The following is a 17,826-nucleotide window of genomic DNA, read 5'->3' as shown; positions in this document are numbered from 1 at the left end:
ATCTCCCGACTATTCCCGAAGGTTCGAGAGGTGGCGTGACACTAGTCACGTGACCTCGCTGACGCAACAATATTATATTTTTTATTCTTTTCATAGAAAACGTTACTACCAAATCTTAGACCAAAATTGTAATACTTGTTTTATCTATTGAGTAAAAATAATTACTTTCATCTGTAAACAGAGTTATGGTATGATTTGTTTTATGTTGTAATTTGCTGATAAGCATTGTATTGTTCGTAACAGCTATTTTGTTTAGTTTATCACATGTTTATTTTCAGAAGATACATTTTCACTTGGTTTTTATAATAACACTAAAAGACTAAAATAGTTTAAAAAGCAGCAAAAAAATACTTTAAAAACAAGAAGTTAAAACTGAAATTCAAGTTTTATCATTAATATCTTGAAAATAACGATTTTAACTTTCTATCTTGAAAGACCATTTTATTTTAAAACTTTTATGCTTAATTTGGCATTTTGTTTACTTAGTTGAAAACATTTTAGGCAAAGAATTATTATTAAAACCAAACATTTATTTGAGATTGTATTTCACTGTTTATTTCTAGGTCCATTATAGTTTGTAATATGTAATTAATTAATGTTTTTATCAACTTAATACTTGATCAAAATATATGAAACTTGTTTACATTATGTAAATATTACAGAATTATGCTATCTGAACTTACTATGAAAACCTTTATCCCTTTTCTTTTCTTTGATGAAACTGTTACTTGCACCCAAGCCTGAACTTAATTTTCTTCATATTACTTATTCTATTAATTGAATACATTTGACACTTGTTTCCAGGACATAATTTGTAACATAGCTGTATATTATTAGTAGGAAACTCTTGTCTGTTCTTGACTAACACACACTCCATTAGTAATAGATCTGTTTCCACTGAAATTGCATATAAAACCTATAATGCCATGCTCTCTTGATAAATTCAGCAGCTGTTACAGGAATCTATTGGAGTCAAGAAAGAAATTCATGTACCTTCAAAGAGAGTTGTTTATATATGAAGTTTTGGTGATTTATTTGTCTATGAAATTTCATCTTCTTTACTCATACCCATATGTACTGTGAATAGGGTGCTGAACAAATGGAATATCACTGTGTATGCTAATGTAGAACTAATCATTTATTAATTGTTAATCACTAACTGGCTGTAGCTCATAACAATCCTTATTACAGCATTAGCTCTTAAGTCCATTCATTATGCAAAATTTAAAACACTTCCAGCCTTAGATCCATGGGCATTACTACTACATCATATGTTGGCTATCACGTTTCAGTGGTTCATTGGCTCATAACAATAACACATCATCCTGTGTGCATCATTACTACATATGTCAATTTGTGATGGGTACTTGTTATCTTGCACATGGCAAATAGCACTCATGATAGGTCTGGGTCCTCCAGTTGCTTTTTCCAAAGTTCCTAATTGGTCATACATGATGCCCATCCAAATGTAGAATTGTATTCCCCATATAGTTCATCGTCACTGGTGCTGCAATGGCTTTAAGCACTTATGGTATTCAGGATCTGAATGTTCAATGAACAGAAATGATCTCACAAGCTAGAGAGATAAGTCATCAGCATTTCATAGTGATGACCTAGATGGTATTGTTCTTTGTACAGTTGCAGCCTTGTTATCCAATGTTCAGTCACACCTTTCAAATTTTTTATATTCATTAGCCATTTCAATGACATATTTTTGGTTCACTCAAATGTTGATTTTGTATCATATAATAACAGTAATGTTCAACAAATTCTACAGGTGCAAGCACTCTTTTCTTTGTCGTACAGTAAAAGTTAATATACATTTTACATATGTAATTACTATGTCTATATCATCCTGTACATATGATGAATGAACAATTTTGATAACCAAAAGCCAATACCAGTACTTTGAGTAAGGTGCACTTCATGGACTGTAATACATCTTGATATGCCCACACAAACCACACGTCAACCTTGGCCAGTGTTGATAGTGATGCAGCTGTATTGGAAAAAAGTGGCTACAAACCATTGTTAATAATACACAAAACCTAGAAAGTTGCAGATTTCTTATTTATTAGGAAGTAGGGACCAGTCTTGGGCCACTCCAATGTTTGCAGGATCAGTGCATACTCTATCTCTCCTAACTTATGTGGTCAAGAAACTCCATTTACACTTTTATGAATGCACAGTTTCAATTATCAGTACTCTAGTAGTTGCACATTTGTTCTCAGATATAATAAGGTGGCAGCAAATCTAGCTACTCAGCTAAATTGTTTCACTTCTGCTTCTGATACCATACTGATGATCATTCCAGTTGGAAGCTAAAGAGCTGGATGTCTTTTGTTACATATTACACTGTTACAAGACATTGTGCTGAGGAGATCACCATTCCACCAAGTGCATCCAGTTTACCAGACATAAAACTGTGTGTTTCTTGCATCAGTTCTGTCACATCATTAGCATACAAAACTGTATCCATAAAACTATGGATTACCACTTGTACCTGAGAGGGTGTTTCTACATCCTTTTCAAGGTACATATGTGCAGACCACAGTTTTCAGGCACTGGATGGTTTTTGCTGCAGAACTACAGTTTTGCTGTTTCCCAAGCAAAAGTGACTGACAATTTCTGTAGAAGATTCATCTTTAAGATACAAGTGTCTGAACCCATATCAGAGAGAATTACCTTCATTCATTATTTTTCAAAATGAATTTGGTGATCACTGTACATATTAGTTGCTTTCCATGGAATGCTTGATGCATGATATAGTCGAGTAAGGTTCTGGCTGCTCCATTACCTACTAAGCACTCATTTTTGTACCCATGTATCTTTATGGGCACAAACCACATGATGCCTACTCCACAATTTTCTGAACCTTCCACCATGATGTTGTGTGCCAGCTGACTACTACACTCAGCCAAGTTAGCAGTCAGATTTAACTCAGTTCCTTTGATTTAAATTAGCTGAAATAGCTATAGCTCATCTAAGGAGTAAGATGCATTTTGTCACAATATTTATCTGAATGACACTCACATCTGATGATAGGATATGGTCATTCATGAAACCAATAACCATTGAAATCTTATTTGAAGCAGGGGCTGTGTCACTCATGCTCTTGTTTCCTTCAGAGATCCAACATTTGTTTGACTGGACTAGTTGTGCCATTTGGTTATATATTATCTAATTAATGATTGTTCCAAGTAACATTTACAAATGAGTGGATCCCCAACTTCTACAAGTGTCTGTGTCACCTCTTGAGATGGACCTGCCCAATCCCAAGAATTATACACAGACAGAGGTTCAAACTAGTACAAACCTCTATTGTTGTAACTTTTATGTAATAATTCACTTTAGTATGTGTTTACAGCCATTCAATATTCAGTTTACAATGATGTCATTAGATACATGCAGAACACATAACCTTACTAAAGGTTTCAACTGTGATACTGTAAGTTATATAATAATGAAACACTATCATGACAAGTGGTAAATCCTTCTTTCACTTCTGCTTTGATGAATGAGTCTAGGTTTACTGGCAAGGTAAAGAATATTTTGAATGTGAGTGTGTCATTCCAACTTCTGAAGAGTGACACTGGCCTATCAAATGTGGATTGGTGTTTTCCACTGGTTGCAGTTATGAGTCATGAATGGATTATTTTTGACATTCTGAACATTGCTTCACTGTATGCACTGAAAGTATCATATAGAGAAAAAGCGTACGTCTTTTTGCAGTATAATTTACCAAATTATCATGTAAGAGTTTGAAGCAAATTATGTCTAGAGTCTACCTTGGTTAGCCCAGAGCTTTAACCTAAATCTTATTGAACTACTCAGAGATATATGGAACACTGCTGAAGCTTTAACAGTAATGGTGGTCTATTCCATCAGATTTGTGCTAATGTTTGGTGGTTCAAGTTAGAAGGCAGTAAAATTATGAATGAGCCAAATTCATACAGCACCCCAACCCATTTTCAAGCTGTGAAGTCTCAATATTTTTATATGTAATATTTAAAAAAACTGTAACAATCTTGTAAGTTTTCAATAATGTAAAATTCATCTTCCTAGTACTGATCTCAGTTTGAGTTATGTGTTTATTTTTAAATAAAAAAATACTGCTACTTACTTCTTTTCTTAGATTCTCATATATTAATTATTTTCTTGCCCCCTGGTGGCTCAGCAATAAACTTGAGGATTTATAATTGCTAAAATTCAGGGTCTTATCCTTGCAGTGGACACAGCACAGAAAGTCTCCATGGCACAGCTTTGCATTTAAGAAAATATAAATTCTTATAAATATAAATATAAAAACAGTGGATTTCTTTAACTTATCAAAACATGAACTTCATGAAGAAAAGATTCACTATTTACACTGCAGCAGAATAATTTTGATGATTCACAGCTCATAAATGCTATTTGGAAGAGTGAAGAAAATAAACAAATTAGGGCTCATAGTGGTGGAATGTAAGAAGTTTGTTTGGTTTTAATGTATAGTCCTTTTGTAAAACCAAACCAAGTGGCAACAGTTGTTAAAGACCATTTACAACTAGATAAGAACATATATGTGTCTTCTAGAATAGGCTTCACTTCAAATGTTTTTCATACAAATTAGACTTTGCATGGATGAAAACATCCATTCAAGTTTCTTGAAGCTTCAAGTATGTTGATGATGAACTTATAATGATAATTAATATCACATAATATTATGATTACATAACAGATGTAATTATTTGTTATTCATTGTGTTACTGTTGGAAGTGAATACGCAGTAAGAAACGTTTATGAAGATGAATGCGAAATAAAAATTAGTTATTTTTTTTGAGTCAAAGTAGTGTTTTTTTATGGTCATCCGGAGGGGACAAAAAATTTAGAAATGCTTTCAGTCATGGTTATCAAGTTAGTAACAAACACTGGAACTCATTAAATGGATGTAACTGCAGGATAACTGTAATATAGAAGAAAACAATTTTTGTTTTCGTTAAACATGTACAGAACTACCATACATTATAAGAATCTGAAAACTTGATCACAAACATTGTTTTTCTTACTTAAATGTGTTGGAAATGTAATGCAAAAAGAATGTTTAAAAGCTTTGTTGTTTGAACTCTCTATTGTTAACAACAACATATTTTTTCAGATCCTTCATATTATCAAGGATGCAATATTAGGAACTGATTTTGCATTTTATGTGAAACACAATGATAAACTAAAGCGATTGTTGGATACTGGAACATTCGATTTGACAAAGCAGGACTGCAGGTAAGTCTTAAAAAAATTGTCATAGGAGTTTTTCCTAGTTTAATTAATCTGTCTGTTGCTTCTAACTGTTTTTTTTAATACATATACCTTTTCCTTACACGTAAAAGTTACCTCTATAAACAAAGAGCATTTTCTTGAAACGAATGTAAGGATAAGAAGGATATTTTAGATTTCCAGCAAGAACCATCACAGTATCTTCTGTTTCATATATGCTAAAGCTAATGCTCTTTATTGGCAAACAAACAAAAAAATCAGTTTTGAAATTCACATTTGTTTGTTTTAAACCTTAATGATGTATTTCAAAGCATAAAAATCCATAAGTGTGGGACTAATGTCTTACCATGATAGTATTGGTTTGATTGATAAAAAATAGTAGAAATCAAATTCTGCTGGAGAGCTACATCACTTTATTAGAATAAGTGTCCATACCAAAATTTAACCTATCAAATTTTTGTTCATTCTTTAAAAATGTTCTTTGTGTAACTTGTAGCTGTAGGTTTCAGTGGTTATTATAAAAGCTTTATCTGTTCAAGTAATTCTTACACATACATGGTAATATGTAGAAATACTCTAATACCAGTGATGATGACCTGCTGTGATTTGGCTTCAAACTGCAAAGTCTGGGAGGATTACCAAAGAATTTTACCTTCAATTCTTGAAGAATTCTATACCCAGGTATGTACTTGAAGAACAAAACTCCATATAATAATGTAAATTTAAAAAAATTGAGAATTTGTGGTCATATTGAACTGGTATTTGGAAAGTAATGACATCAAAAATAATATTAATAGCTGTTGAAGTAGTGACTTAGTAAACAGTATATGTTGTGTAAAACTATAAAGAACTAGCTATTTCAGTTGGTAATCACAGCACCACATGATAAAGAATAAATACAAACGTAATAGCTAAACCATCAGCTACAAGACAAATTACAATTTCAAATATGTATAAAGAAAATTATGCTTTAATACTGACCATTTTTAAGCATTCCCCATTGTCATATTCAATTCCTTTTAAGCTCAATGGTAAACTTGCACAACACAAATCAGTGAAATACCAAAATAATAGTTTGCATTGCACATTTGCATTTCAGAAATAGTTACGAGTAGAAAGTTGTATTACACATGGAAAACAGCAGTGATAATGATAATAAATATGAAAGGTTAAATTTTACTTACATACTCATTTATAAATGAAGTCTGTCTTTCTGGACAAAGATTTCTATCACTGAATGGTAAATGTTGTTAGCTTTCTTTTTCTGCAGATTTGAGAATCTCTCCTTCTCTTTTGAGAGTAACACCAGTGCAGAAAGATGTCTTTATCTGCTTTAGTACAGAAAAAGAATAGGTATGTTCCTGAAAAGATCAAACCTAATTGGCATACTAAAGGTACAAAGGAGAAAATCAGGCATAAATACCATTAGTTAAATAAGTTTAAAATGACTGACAGGATTGAATATTTACAGAACTATGGAAAAGCTAGGGATGGGATTAAAAAAATTAAGTAATCTTTTTTTAAGGGCTTAAGAGAAGTGGTAGGCTGATAATTTTAAATCTGAGAAAAAAGGATTTTTTTTAAATGTATTAAAGGTAAGCAAAATATTAAAATGGGGATTGGACCCTTAAAAGTTGCTGATTTTTTGTTGAAAAAGGGGCTAAACTGCATGGTAGGTATTTATGTATAAACCATGAGTTTTAAGAACAGAAAACTCTTTTCACCCAGCATTTGATTTAGATGTGGAAGATCAATTTCATGAACAAGAGGTAGTGTAAACAACAAAAGAAAGAAATCATTTGAGGGCTTAAGATTTTTGGAGGAGGATTATATCTCTTTCAGGAATATAGACTTTGTGCAGGCCAAGAAACAAAATTCAGCAGTGAGAGAGGATTTTGCTTGGCTGCTTAATCAAAGTGAAGTAAAGAGCTAGGGAGAAAGACATTTTTTTAAATGGTGGAAAAGTAGAGATTTTGTGGAGATTACCAGGTTTTCAGAGGTGGATTGTGGTGTGAATGGCACAGTTTTGTTGAATCTGCAGTTTTTTAAAATATATTATGCCTAGAAAGGGAACAATACAACCATAATCTAAGAATGGTTGGGTATACATTTTGCAAATACGGATGAAAGTGAGTGCATCCTGTAATAGCACTACTAATTTTACTAAGATATAAAATGAAGATTATGAAATGGCTGAGCTTTTAAGTGTTTTCTCTTATGTTTTTAGAGAAGATACTAATTTTGTTCCTGACTTGTAGTATTCTAGTCTTCAATATAAGACATCTGGATTTAAATAAGATAATCAATGATTCCCTGAAAATAATAATTGTAAATTTTTACTTTTTCCAAGGACAGCCTTTGAGGACTATATGGTCTTTTGTTTTTCTTTGGAAATAAAAAAAAAGCGTTTTAGGTGTGATAGTATAAAAAACAACTTGATACTTCAGTTTCAAAAATCATTTAATTGGAAGGGACTTCAGTGGACAGATCAGACTAGGTTCTATCTGTAACCACAAAATTTTATAATGTATAATAGCACAATGCATAGCATTAAAAAAAACATTTACATGTACCAAACAAGTAGTTTATGTATTTTTTGCATTGATAATACAAAATGTAACAAAACAGCAATGAAAAATAACCTGCATATTTAAGTATTTCAACTGTTATTTTTATAATTTTTAGCATTTATTTTGAAGAACTTTAAAATTTAATTCATCAAGCAACCAAAACATAATATGATTATATAGCATGTTTTCTTATATTTGTAGTACATATTATATGTATTTATATAGGTCGTATGACATATTAGTATTATGTTCTCAGACTTTCTTTTTTAGGAATTTAGCCAAGTAACTCAGAAATCAACTTGTTACCAGTGAGCATGAGCATAATTTATTTGAAATTATAAAATTTCAAGCTATGTAAAAACAAAAATGTGAGCAGTAGTAGTCTTTTAGATATCATGAAATTAATATAGTAGAAAGATATAACGTTTGCTTTTAGTTGACAGTATCATATGATAATTTGTATTACAAACTGTTGCATATGAATAGTCCCCAGTAGGACAGCAGTAAGTCTACAGACTTACAATGCAAAAATTTGGGGTCTGATTCCCAGCAGTGGACATAGTGCTCTAAAATAAACAAACAAACAAAGCAAATGAATAGTAATTGCAGAATTTGTAATATACAGGGTGGGTGAAAAAAATAAAAATAAATAATAACTTGTAAATAATATGTAATTAGAACTCTTAATATACAAGGACAGATACCACAGTATTAATAATAATGGATATGGGAAATGAAATAATATTCTCCCAAAGTTTTAAAGTACAAACCATTCCATTAAAAACTGTTATTCATGATGATACTTATACTCTGCCAAAATATGTGAACTTACATAATTGTCATTTAGTCACTTTTTTAGTAAGATCTTGTACGTAACTGTTTTGTTTTTTACAAGTACACATAAGTATGTTGGAGGTTGTAGATATCTAGTTGAAGCAAAAAATAAAATTTAAATCCTTTTGGTTAAATCACTTCGTTATTACACAGTCGTTCAACCATTTAGTAATAAATTTTCACTCTTCTAAATCTCATAAATTCTTAAAACATTCATTGGATGTGATGTTGCTTATTGGTAGGGAGATAAAGAAAAACAGATGGGATGCAAACCTCTTCCTATGATGGATCGTGATCGAATTGACAAAATACCAGAAGATCAGGTAAAAAAAACTAAATTTCAATTTTCAATGTATACATGTTACATTTTGAACATCACTCGAGTATGATGTAGAATAAATGTTTTTGTTTTTAAAGATTATTTTAAAAAACATACATTACAATAAAATATACAGGAATGAAAGGAAATAGATAAGTGTTTAACTTTATTACTCCTTTCATTTCTGAGAGTAACCTAATGAGAAGTGTTAAAAAACTTCACTGATATTGCAATAAAACATCAAAAGAAAAACTTTATAAGTGAAATAATCCTATCTTTGCATATCCTGTACTCAGGATTGAACTCAAGATCTGTTGCATGACAAAAAATTATCAGGTGAACTAATGAGTTAACCCACTAGTTATCTTATACAGCCCTGTGTATATGACAAGGTCAATGTGTGGATGTAGAGAGTTACATTCAAAATTCATTTGAGCAAATTTATTATCAGTGTATGCCAGTATATGTAGTATCAAAATGTAGTTTACAATTCCAAGATGATATCTCCCAGTTTCACACAGAATAGCTTGAACCCATGTGCATTTGTCTATAAGATTTGGATGCCACTAGCCTTAAACTAACTCCCACCTAAGAATCACGTGTTTATTGTGAACTGTGCTATTGCACAATGACATCATCATGTGACAATAGCCCTCCATCAATAGGAGGGTGATGTAACCTCCTTGCTCTGTAACTTCCCTAACCACTTGCACTCAAAATAACTTCATTCTTTCCTCAGCATTGTCTTGAACAGATGTATTTTTTAAACATATTGTTAATTATGTGAGATTTGCGATAACTAACAAAATTTAAGTTTTGTTCAAGTTTAACTGATTTCTTTTATTATTAAAATAAACAAGAAAAATAATTTTTTGCATACCTATTATGAATTCTCAAGTGATGGTAACTTTTACTTCTTTCTGTGATAGTGACGATTTTACATGGGATCTGTATCTACTGTGGCTATTGGATGTTCGTCTGAAGAGAATGTGACAGACATTGTTTAATGTGTTGCTGGTTTCCTCATGCACACTGGGCCTCCTCCTCCCATTCATTTGGCTGACATTCCTACTCCTCAGTTTGAATGTGATGAGGATGACGATGGGTTTGACCACCTTTTTCTTCTACCAGGGTTTGTTCTAGATACTGCTTTATCTGTGGAAGAAAACCCTCAAACTTCTAATCTCTTTCTATATATGATTTTACAGGTATGTTATTTTCTTTCCCTTTCTCCAGTGACTTTCGACTCCTCCTATTCTTTACAACATGAAACCCATTCTCAAGATTACTTTGTCTTCTCCCTTCACCTGATATTATGGTTTGTGCAGACTTGTTTTTTTTTGAAAAACTGCACACCCATACTCACATGTCTGGTCCTCCTCTCCTACTTGTCTCTTTCATTCTGGCTTACAACCATTCTTCATTTCCTTTCCTTGATTCCCAGTCTTTGTAATCTCTTTCACCTACTTTGGAGTGGGGGAGGCAGATTCCTTAACTTCTACTTCACTTTCTAGTGCCCAGTTTTCATACTTTTGTCTCTTTCGTACCACTCTCCTACATTACCTTTTATCCCTTCACATTATTTCTGAAGCACATCATTGTGGTGTAGAATGGTTTTCTGAAAATGTTTGTTCTTTTATTTTAATCACTTTAGCCTGTACTACATCTTCTGCTTTATCGTTTATTACTTGCTTACTCTGCTGTTGGGACTTGTTGGGTTGAGATGATGCTCTTCCTACTGATGTTCACCTGTCTTTACTCAGAGGGCTTTAGGGGTGTTCCTGACTCCCTGGAGACCCAGCCCAAGGTGGCCAGGCATCATTTCTTGTTTTCTTCCTTAATTTCATGTCTTTTTCAACCTTACCCTTCTGTTCCTGTTCCAATGGCTGCTCAATCTACATCTCTCCTTCCATTCCAGCTTTCTAATCTTCTTCCTGTCCTTGCACTTCTGAACACCAATGTTGTGGCCATCCTATTGGATCTGGCCCAGTGGGTGCCCATCTGTCTCACTTTGGCAGTCTTTGGTCTCCATTTTCAGCTGACAGATGGGTTCTTCCTGTTCTCATCCAATGTCTATCTCTCCACTTCTCTTCTCTTCCACCCCTTTACCCATTTCCTTTCCTCCTTCCTCTGAACCTGTTTATCTTCAGTGTCTCGAGGATGCAGTCTTGGATTTCTTTAATCTCTTACTCTGAACTATTGCACTTGTCTCTTTGTGGTCCAGGGACTGGTGCCTGTTTATCAACCTATTGTCTCTCAACCAATTTCTGGGTGTTCCACAGTTCGAGAGAGAGAGAGTTTCTCTCTCTGGTAGCCATTTTCACCCAGTCTGTGGATGACCAAGGTTGACGTATTGGACGTTTTTACATATTCTGATTGCCCCATCCTCCAAACATTTTGTTCATCAGAATCGAGTTTTCCAGTTTCATGCTGTTTATTTTGACATTGTGTCTGCTCCTTACATTTTTAATCGAGTCATGGGGACATCTCCCACCATACTTACAAATTGGTGCTGAGGTTCCATTATTGTGTGGACAATTGGCCTCCCTTCACCCCTTCTTGGGAAGACTCCTTCCCTCACATATCCCTTCGTCTGCAAGATGCTGTTCAACTAGACTGGCTAGTCAAGCATTCCAAATCTTTTCTCATGCCTACCCAATACTTGGTTCATTTGGGCATATTTTTAAACTCTTCATTTCTATTGGGCTCAACCTTCACTTCATCACCTGTATGCACAAGGTTCTTTTGCATTTAAGAACTCTGGCTTGTGAGCCTCTATTCTCTTCTTAAGGACTTGTCTTGGTGGATTGATTTCTGTTGGCTGGGGTGCATCTTTGAACAATGATATGAGTTTGTTTATGTGGTCTCCATAGGATCATTCATTCCATATAAACATACTCAAACTTGACACTGTTCATCATGCATGTTCTCATTTACTACCTCTTCTCATCGATCAGTTGGTCATGATCAATTTTGACAGTTCTGTGGTCATTTCTTATATGAATCATCAGGGAGGTAGCTGTTTCAGGACTCTTTGCTTCTTTGCATTGGACCTACTATTTTGGGCTCATTCCAATCAAGTATGTCTCATGGCTTGTCATATGCCAGGGGCTCTGAACCTAGTAGCAGATTACTTTTCTTGGCCAGACTGGATTCTACCCACAGAGTGGTCTCTCCACCTTCAGATGTTTTGTTGGGTTTGCTCTCATTTGGGCATGCCCTTCATCGATGTCTTTGTCACTCCTCTCGACAAGAAACTTACACTTCTCTTGTTCCCAGTTCCTCATTCTTTGGCTCTGACAGTTAATGCTGTCAGCCAGAACTGGTCTCATCTTTTTCTGATATCCTTCTCTTTGTCTCCTCCCTTATGTCCTCACCATGATATGCAACACTCTTTATTATGTCTTCTTGGTGGTACCTCCGTGGCTAGCACAACCCTGGTTTTCTCTGCTTCGTCAACTGGAATCCAGGCCTCCTCTTCCTCTGCTCATCATTTCTCTTGCTCCAACCTGACACACCTATTTTTCACCCAAATGTGTTGTAGCTTAATCTTCACATGTGAGATTTGTCCAGACATTGCCCTAAAGTCAGACTCTGAATGTGCAACCTTTTTCTTTTCCCATTCCTTTTGTCCATCTGTCAATGGAAGTGGCAATTTTTTCAACATTGAGCCATCTGTCACTATTTCCTCTGGGCTGTCTTACTGTAGTCTGCCTTTTGGCCTTTTTCACATTGTCTTTGGACCATGGAATGTCAATCTCTATCATATCTGGTTATTGGGCTGCTTTGTCAACTACATATTTTCTTTCCTGTAATCACGAAATGTTTTCTTCCTCTATTCTTTCCACTTTGTTCCTATCCTTCCTTCTTCATTGACCCCTTCATCTAACTCCCATGCCTGACTGGGACCTTAATGTGGTTCTACACACTATCACACATGTTCTGTTTGGTCCATTGGCTTCTTGTTCTTTATACCATAATTTTCTAAATATCTACTTCCTTCTCCTTCTTGCCTAGGCCTGGCATGGCTAGGTGGCATTTGACTTGCAATCTGAGAGTCGCAATTTTGATTCCCCATCCCTCCATCCCACAGCTTTCCCTTTCAGCTGTGGGGGCATTATAATGTTTCAGTCAATCCCTCTATTCATTGGTAAAAGAGTAGCTCAAGAGTTGGTGGTGGGTGGTGATGTCAAGCTGCCTTTCCTCTAGGCTTTCATTGCTAAATTAGGTATGGCTAGTGCAGATAGCCCCCATGTAATTTTGGACAAAATTAAAAACAAACCAAACCTTCTCATCTATTGTTGCCATTGTTTGAATGTACAGGCCATCAATGTTTCCCACATTCTTATTTACTCCTCTACTAGACTGAGCTTTTCTTTCTCAGGAAGGTGATTGTTCTTTCTCTTCTATCCCCCTTCCATCTTTTGTCATGTCTATGCTTGTTAAGACCTGGATCATTTTTTACTTTGGGACACCTCTTTGTTCAAAAGCCTATCACCTCCTACTCTTCCTGGATAAGTCTGCCAACTCCTCCAGTTGATGTATTCTTTTATTCTCATAGACTTTTTCTCATTTTGTCATATCAAATTCATCACCTAACTTATTCCCTTGCACCTCATTTTCATTAACCCTTGAACAAGATCATTCAGGCTGGTGTGTGGATGAACCCACACATGTTTGTCTCCCACTGTCTGGCTTTACCAATATCATGATAGGGTGTTCTTCAAAACCATTAGAGATATCCTCATGGTATTAAACTTGCTCTATTGCCTGATCCAGACCATACCATTCCATGGACTATCATGAAAAAAATTGGCATCAAGGAAATGACTGCCTACTTCTTTGGTTCACACTTACTGGCTTTTCAAAATAGGATTTTGCAGTAAACCATTGCACTGCCTCCAGTAAAAGTCTTTTCCAGCAGGCATTCATTGGGATCCAGACTTTTCTCTGAAATCTCCCCCATTCATCAAGTGGAGCATGCAAGACCCTTGCCACTTACCAGTTCCTAACCACTGGGATGGTGGACCTTGGATAGTTCCTCACCAGTGGGAAGTAGGGCAGTGGTGACATTGTCTGTATATTACGGGTCACCCCTTCAACAGCTAGTGTGCCCTCTTCATGCAGTAAGATGGATTCGTTGCCCCCATCTCAGTCTGTTTGAGACACACACAGTACAGTCTGATCACACCCTGACCATGCTACATTTCTTGACTCACCAACCACTTGTGTGTGGGTGCTCAGTTGAATTTTGGTGGGAGTTAGCTGAAGGCTAGTGGCATGGAAATCTCATAATAGTTTTTGAACATTCTATTCTAATTTTTGATGTACTTTTGTGTTCTAAAGTGCATATCAGAAAACTACATTAACTATTTTTTGGATAACCAACATAGTGAGAAAAAGTAGGCTTACTGAACCTATGGCATCCAAGCACAGAAAGGTCTCAACTTAGACACAAGTGTTAAATTGCTAGTATTTACATATATTTTTTATTTGTTGTTTATATATTTTAAATAAGTAACTAAAATGTAGAAATTAGAAACTTCTTAGGTAAGAGAACTTAGGTGAAATATCATGGGATCAGTTGATTGGGAATCTATTTAGGCTCAAGGTAAGCACATGACTGTAACCTGATCATTTATTTACCCTAAGCTCTACCTCTGTGATAGTTAAAAAAACATAAAATTAAAAGAAAGCAGATGTGAAAAAAGTTAAGAGCTGGGACTGTTAAGATAAATAATTATAATAGTCTGTTACAATCTACAGCCATTGTGGGGAAAAAATTATTACTGATTCTATTTCAGATTTTTCATTTCACTATACATTAATTATAATGCTACAGTTATGTAAGGGTTGAGAAATAAAAGATAAAATATAAAGCTTTACCACAGAAAAATTTGATATTCATTTAGGAGATCCAAGAGGTTATGTAAGTGAAATATGAAAATCTTAAAATGAAAAGAACTCTTTTTATTTTTAGCATTAAAATCATCTTTCACTCAGACTATCTCAGTAAAAGATTCATAACTTCACAGATAAATCTGTATTAGAGACTTTTTTTAAATATGATTTTTTTTCTACATTTAACTCACTAATAATATTTACTAAGGATCAGTTTAGCAGTTTGTTTCATACATTCACAACTCTTTCTATAAATAAATGCTTCGTTTAAATCTTAAAAAAGCCTTTTTTGGTTTCAGACTAAAATGATTAAATTGTTTTAACTTGTCTTTGCATGATATACATTTAATTACAAATATTATTCTAGCCACTCTTTGGGATTTTTCAATAGCAATAATATATATATATATATTTGTAATGTTGTGACTAGAGCTGGACTTGATGAGTTGGCAGTAATGCCTAAAAGCCTTCCAAAGTTTGTAAAGATACACTTTTTTATAGTTATAGTAAACATTATTATGTACAACTTCACAGATACAGGGTTAGTCCATGTTACTGACTTCTTGTCCATTGGTTAAGGCACTTATTAACAACTGCAGTTACTACATAGGCAAATAATGCATTCAGGATGTGTGTATAAACATGAATTTTGTGGTTAGTTGGAAATGTTTTATTATTTCAGATTTTTTTCCTAGAAGGAATGTGCCTTCCTCTTTATGAGACTTTGGTTAACTGTCTACATAAGACTGAAGTATTACGAAATGGTATAAAGTAAGTCCATATAATGAATCAGTGATTTCCAAAGTTCACCTGTTTCTTGGTTTAAAATAATTATGTACACCAATTCAGAAAGATTTTAATGAAGTTGTTTACCCAACTGGTTTAAAAGTAAATGTGCATTATGAATGAGTATGTGCCTTTTTTTAATATTAAACCCTTAGTACAGTTATTTGTACTTACTGATTTAAAATTATATTGTTCATGGTCAAAGTAAGTTTAAATTTTTAATACCTAATAATAACTCTGTATTTTGAATGATGAAAGTAAGTTTTTAATTTTCTAGATATTTTACTTGAGTGTGAATAGTGAAAGGTTCATAGTAAAGTTGTTTAATGTAATGTGATTGTAATTAGTTCATATATCATTTTCCATACTGGTTTAAAAAGAATGCTGTTCAGTTGTCTAAAATTATTTAATATACTCAAAGGTTTGAAGTTAGTATATTTTGCTTAGTGATATTAATCATTACATAATTGTTTGACATAAGTACATATTGTAAATGAATGAAAAATTGAGTTATACTCAATGGTTTATAATTACATGTAGTTTATGACATTTCTTTTTGGTTTATAATGTTATAATGCTATACTCAGTGGTATAAAATTAGAAGATTATGTTCATTACTTTAAAGTGTCTTAGGGGCATTAATTTAATTATTAGATTATTTTTATATTGTAATGATTTGAATAGAATGTGATTGTGAAGAATTGAACTTGTAAGTATAGTATATTATTACCCTTATGAAAAAGTCCTGTAGTATTGCTATAAAAAATTGGAATCTTTATTGTATAATTTTTGTCTTTTTTCTTACAAAGAAGTTACTATAATTTTAGTGTATTTACAGCACTTTTATAGTTAAATTACTTAGATATTGTTTCATAGAAAACAGTAATATCAGTGTACTTTCTTAGTAAAATTACTTTAGTTTTATAGAAAAATTAGTACAGTGTTACTACTATTTTTATATTAAACTTACTGTAGTATTATCGTTGTTTTTATAGAAAACGTAATTCAGCTTTTATAATAAAATTACTTAGGTGTTACTATTTTATTGTAAAATTACTTAGGTGTCACTATTTTATTGTAAAAATACTGTAGTATGTTTGTTCTTGTATTGCAGTGAAATTATTATAGTTTTGTAGTATATTTACTACACTGTCTAGTACAATTTATTGGTATACTGTTTAACTAAAATTCCTGCAATATTACTGTACTTTCAAAGTAAAATTATTGCATATTGATGTTGCACTATTAATATACTTTCATAATAAACTCAAAATTGGCTAACTTGAGCATTAACAGTGACAGAAGACACTGATTAACATTCATAATGAATCATTTATTATATTTTAATGAAATACAATAATACAATAGAGATTAAACTGTTTTTTGAGTATTTTAATGTCTTGCCTTGCTGTTTAGTTTTTGAAATTATTACTTGACAAATATCTCTCTTTTTGTACATCAGGGCTGTAAATAAAATAAGTAAGACTGAAGAGGTTAAATCATTCTTAAAAAAGAGAAAACTGTTGAATACTGGTGGGTGTTTTAAAGATTGACTTGAAAAACTGTTTGTTTTTAGTACAGTGTTTTGGTTACTAGACGTTATACAGACCAATGTCTATTAACCTTGTAGTACAGGTAGGTCAAAGTGCACATGTCTCAATCTTTTTAGGGTTACATTAAAAATTTAATTAAACAACTTTTATCGATTTATGTCAATAAACTTGCCATAAAAATGTGGTTTATAATTCGAATTTTAATATTATATAAGTTTTAATTTCTTGATTTCAAAAAGTATTTAAATAAACTCTCAATATTCACTTTTATGTATCACGTGACACTTCTTTTCTCCAAATTGTGCATTTTAGAATTTTTTCCACACCTATTTTATTCCCTTAGTTTCTGAGGACTTACACCTTATAAATTAGGTATTCCTGAGTTAAAATGAAAACTGATATTGCTTGTTCTTCTTCCTTTAGTGGGTTTTATGAAACTCGCATGCCATGCCCCTCTTATAATATGCTGTCTTTAACAAATCTGAATAACTCTCTCAGCATTTGTTATTGGACTATTTATAACCAATAAAAAGATAATATACACCTGGAAAAAAGTTAGGCACCCCAGTGTTTTTTTCAAGTGATTCAGATTCGATGTTCTTGTGACTGATTA

General features: G+C 33.1%; 1 protein-coding gene across 1 annotated transcript in view; it reads left to right on the top strand.

Moving 5' to 3' along the window:
• LOC106456929 (cAMP and cAMP-inhibited cGMP 3',5'-cyclic phosphodiesterase 10A-like) overlaps positions 1-17,826 on the top strand; it is a 95,018-nt gene that overhangs the window by 67,876 nt on the left and 9,316 nt on the right. The window contains exons 20-23 of the mRNA XM_022382738.1: positions 5,135-5,256; positions 5,820-5,931; positions 8,897-8,977; positions 15,557-15,645. Coding sequence (XP_022238446.1) covers positions 5,135-5,256; positions 5,820-5,931; positions 8,897-8,977; positions 15,557-15,645 — 404 coding nt within the window. The remainder of the gene's footprint in view (positions 1-5,134; positions 5,257-5,819; positions 5,932-8,896; positions 8,978-15,556; positions 15,646-17,826) is intronic.

This window comes from Limulus polyphemus, unplaced genomic scaffold, assembly GCF_000517525.1.
Source record: "Limulus polyphemus unplaced genomic scaffold, Limulus_polyphemus-2.1.2 Scaffold273, whole genome shotgun sequence".
In the NCBI taxonomy this organism is placed as follows: Eukaryota; Metazoa; Arthropoda; class Merostomata; order Xiphosura; family Limulidae; genus Limulus; species Limulus polyphemus.
The sequence above is the reverse complement of the archived record's forward strand: the minus strand, read 5'-3'. Positions and strand labels throughout refer to the sequence as shown.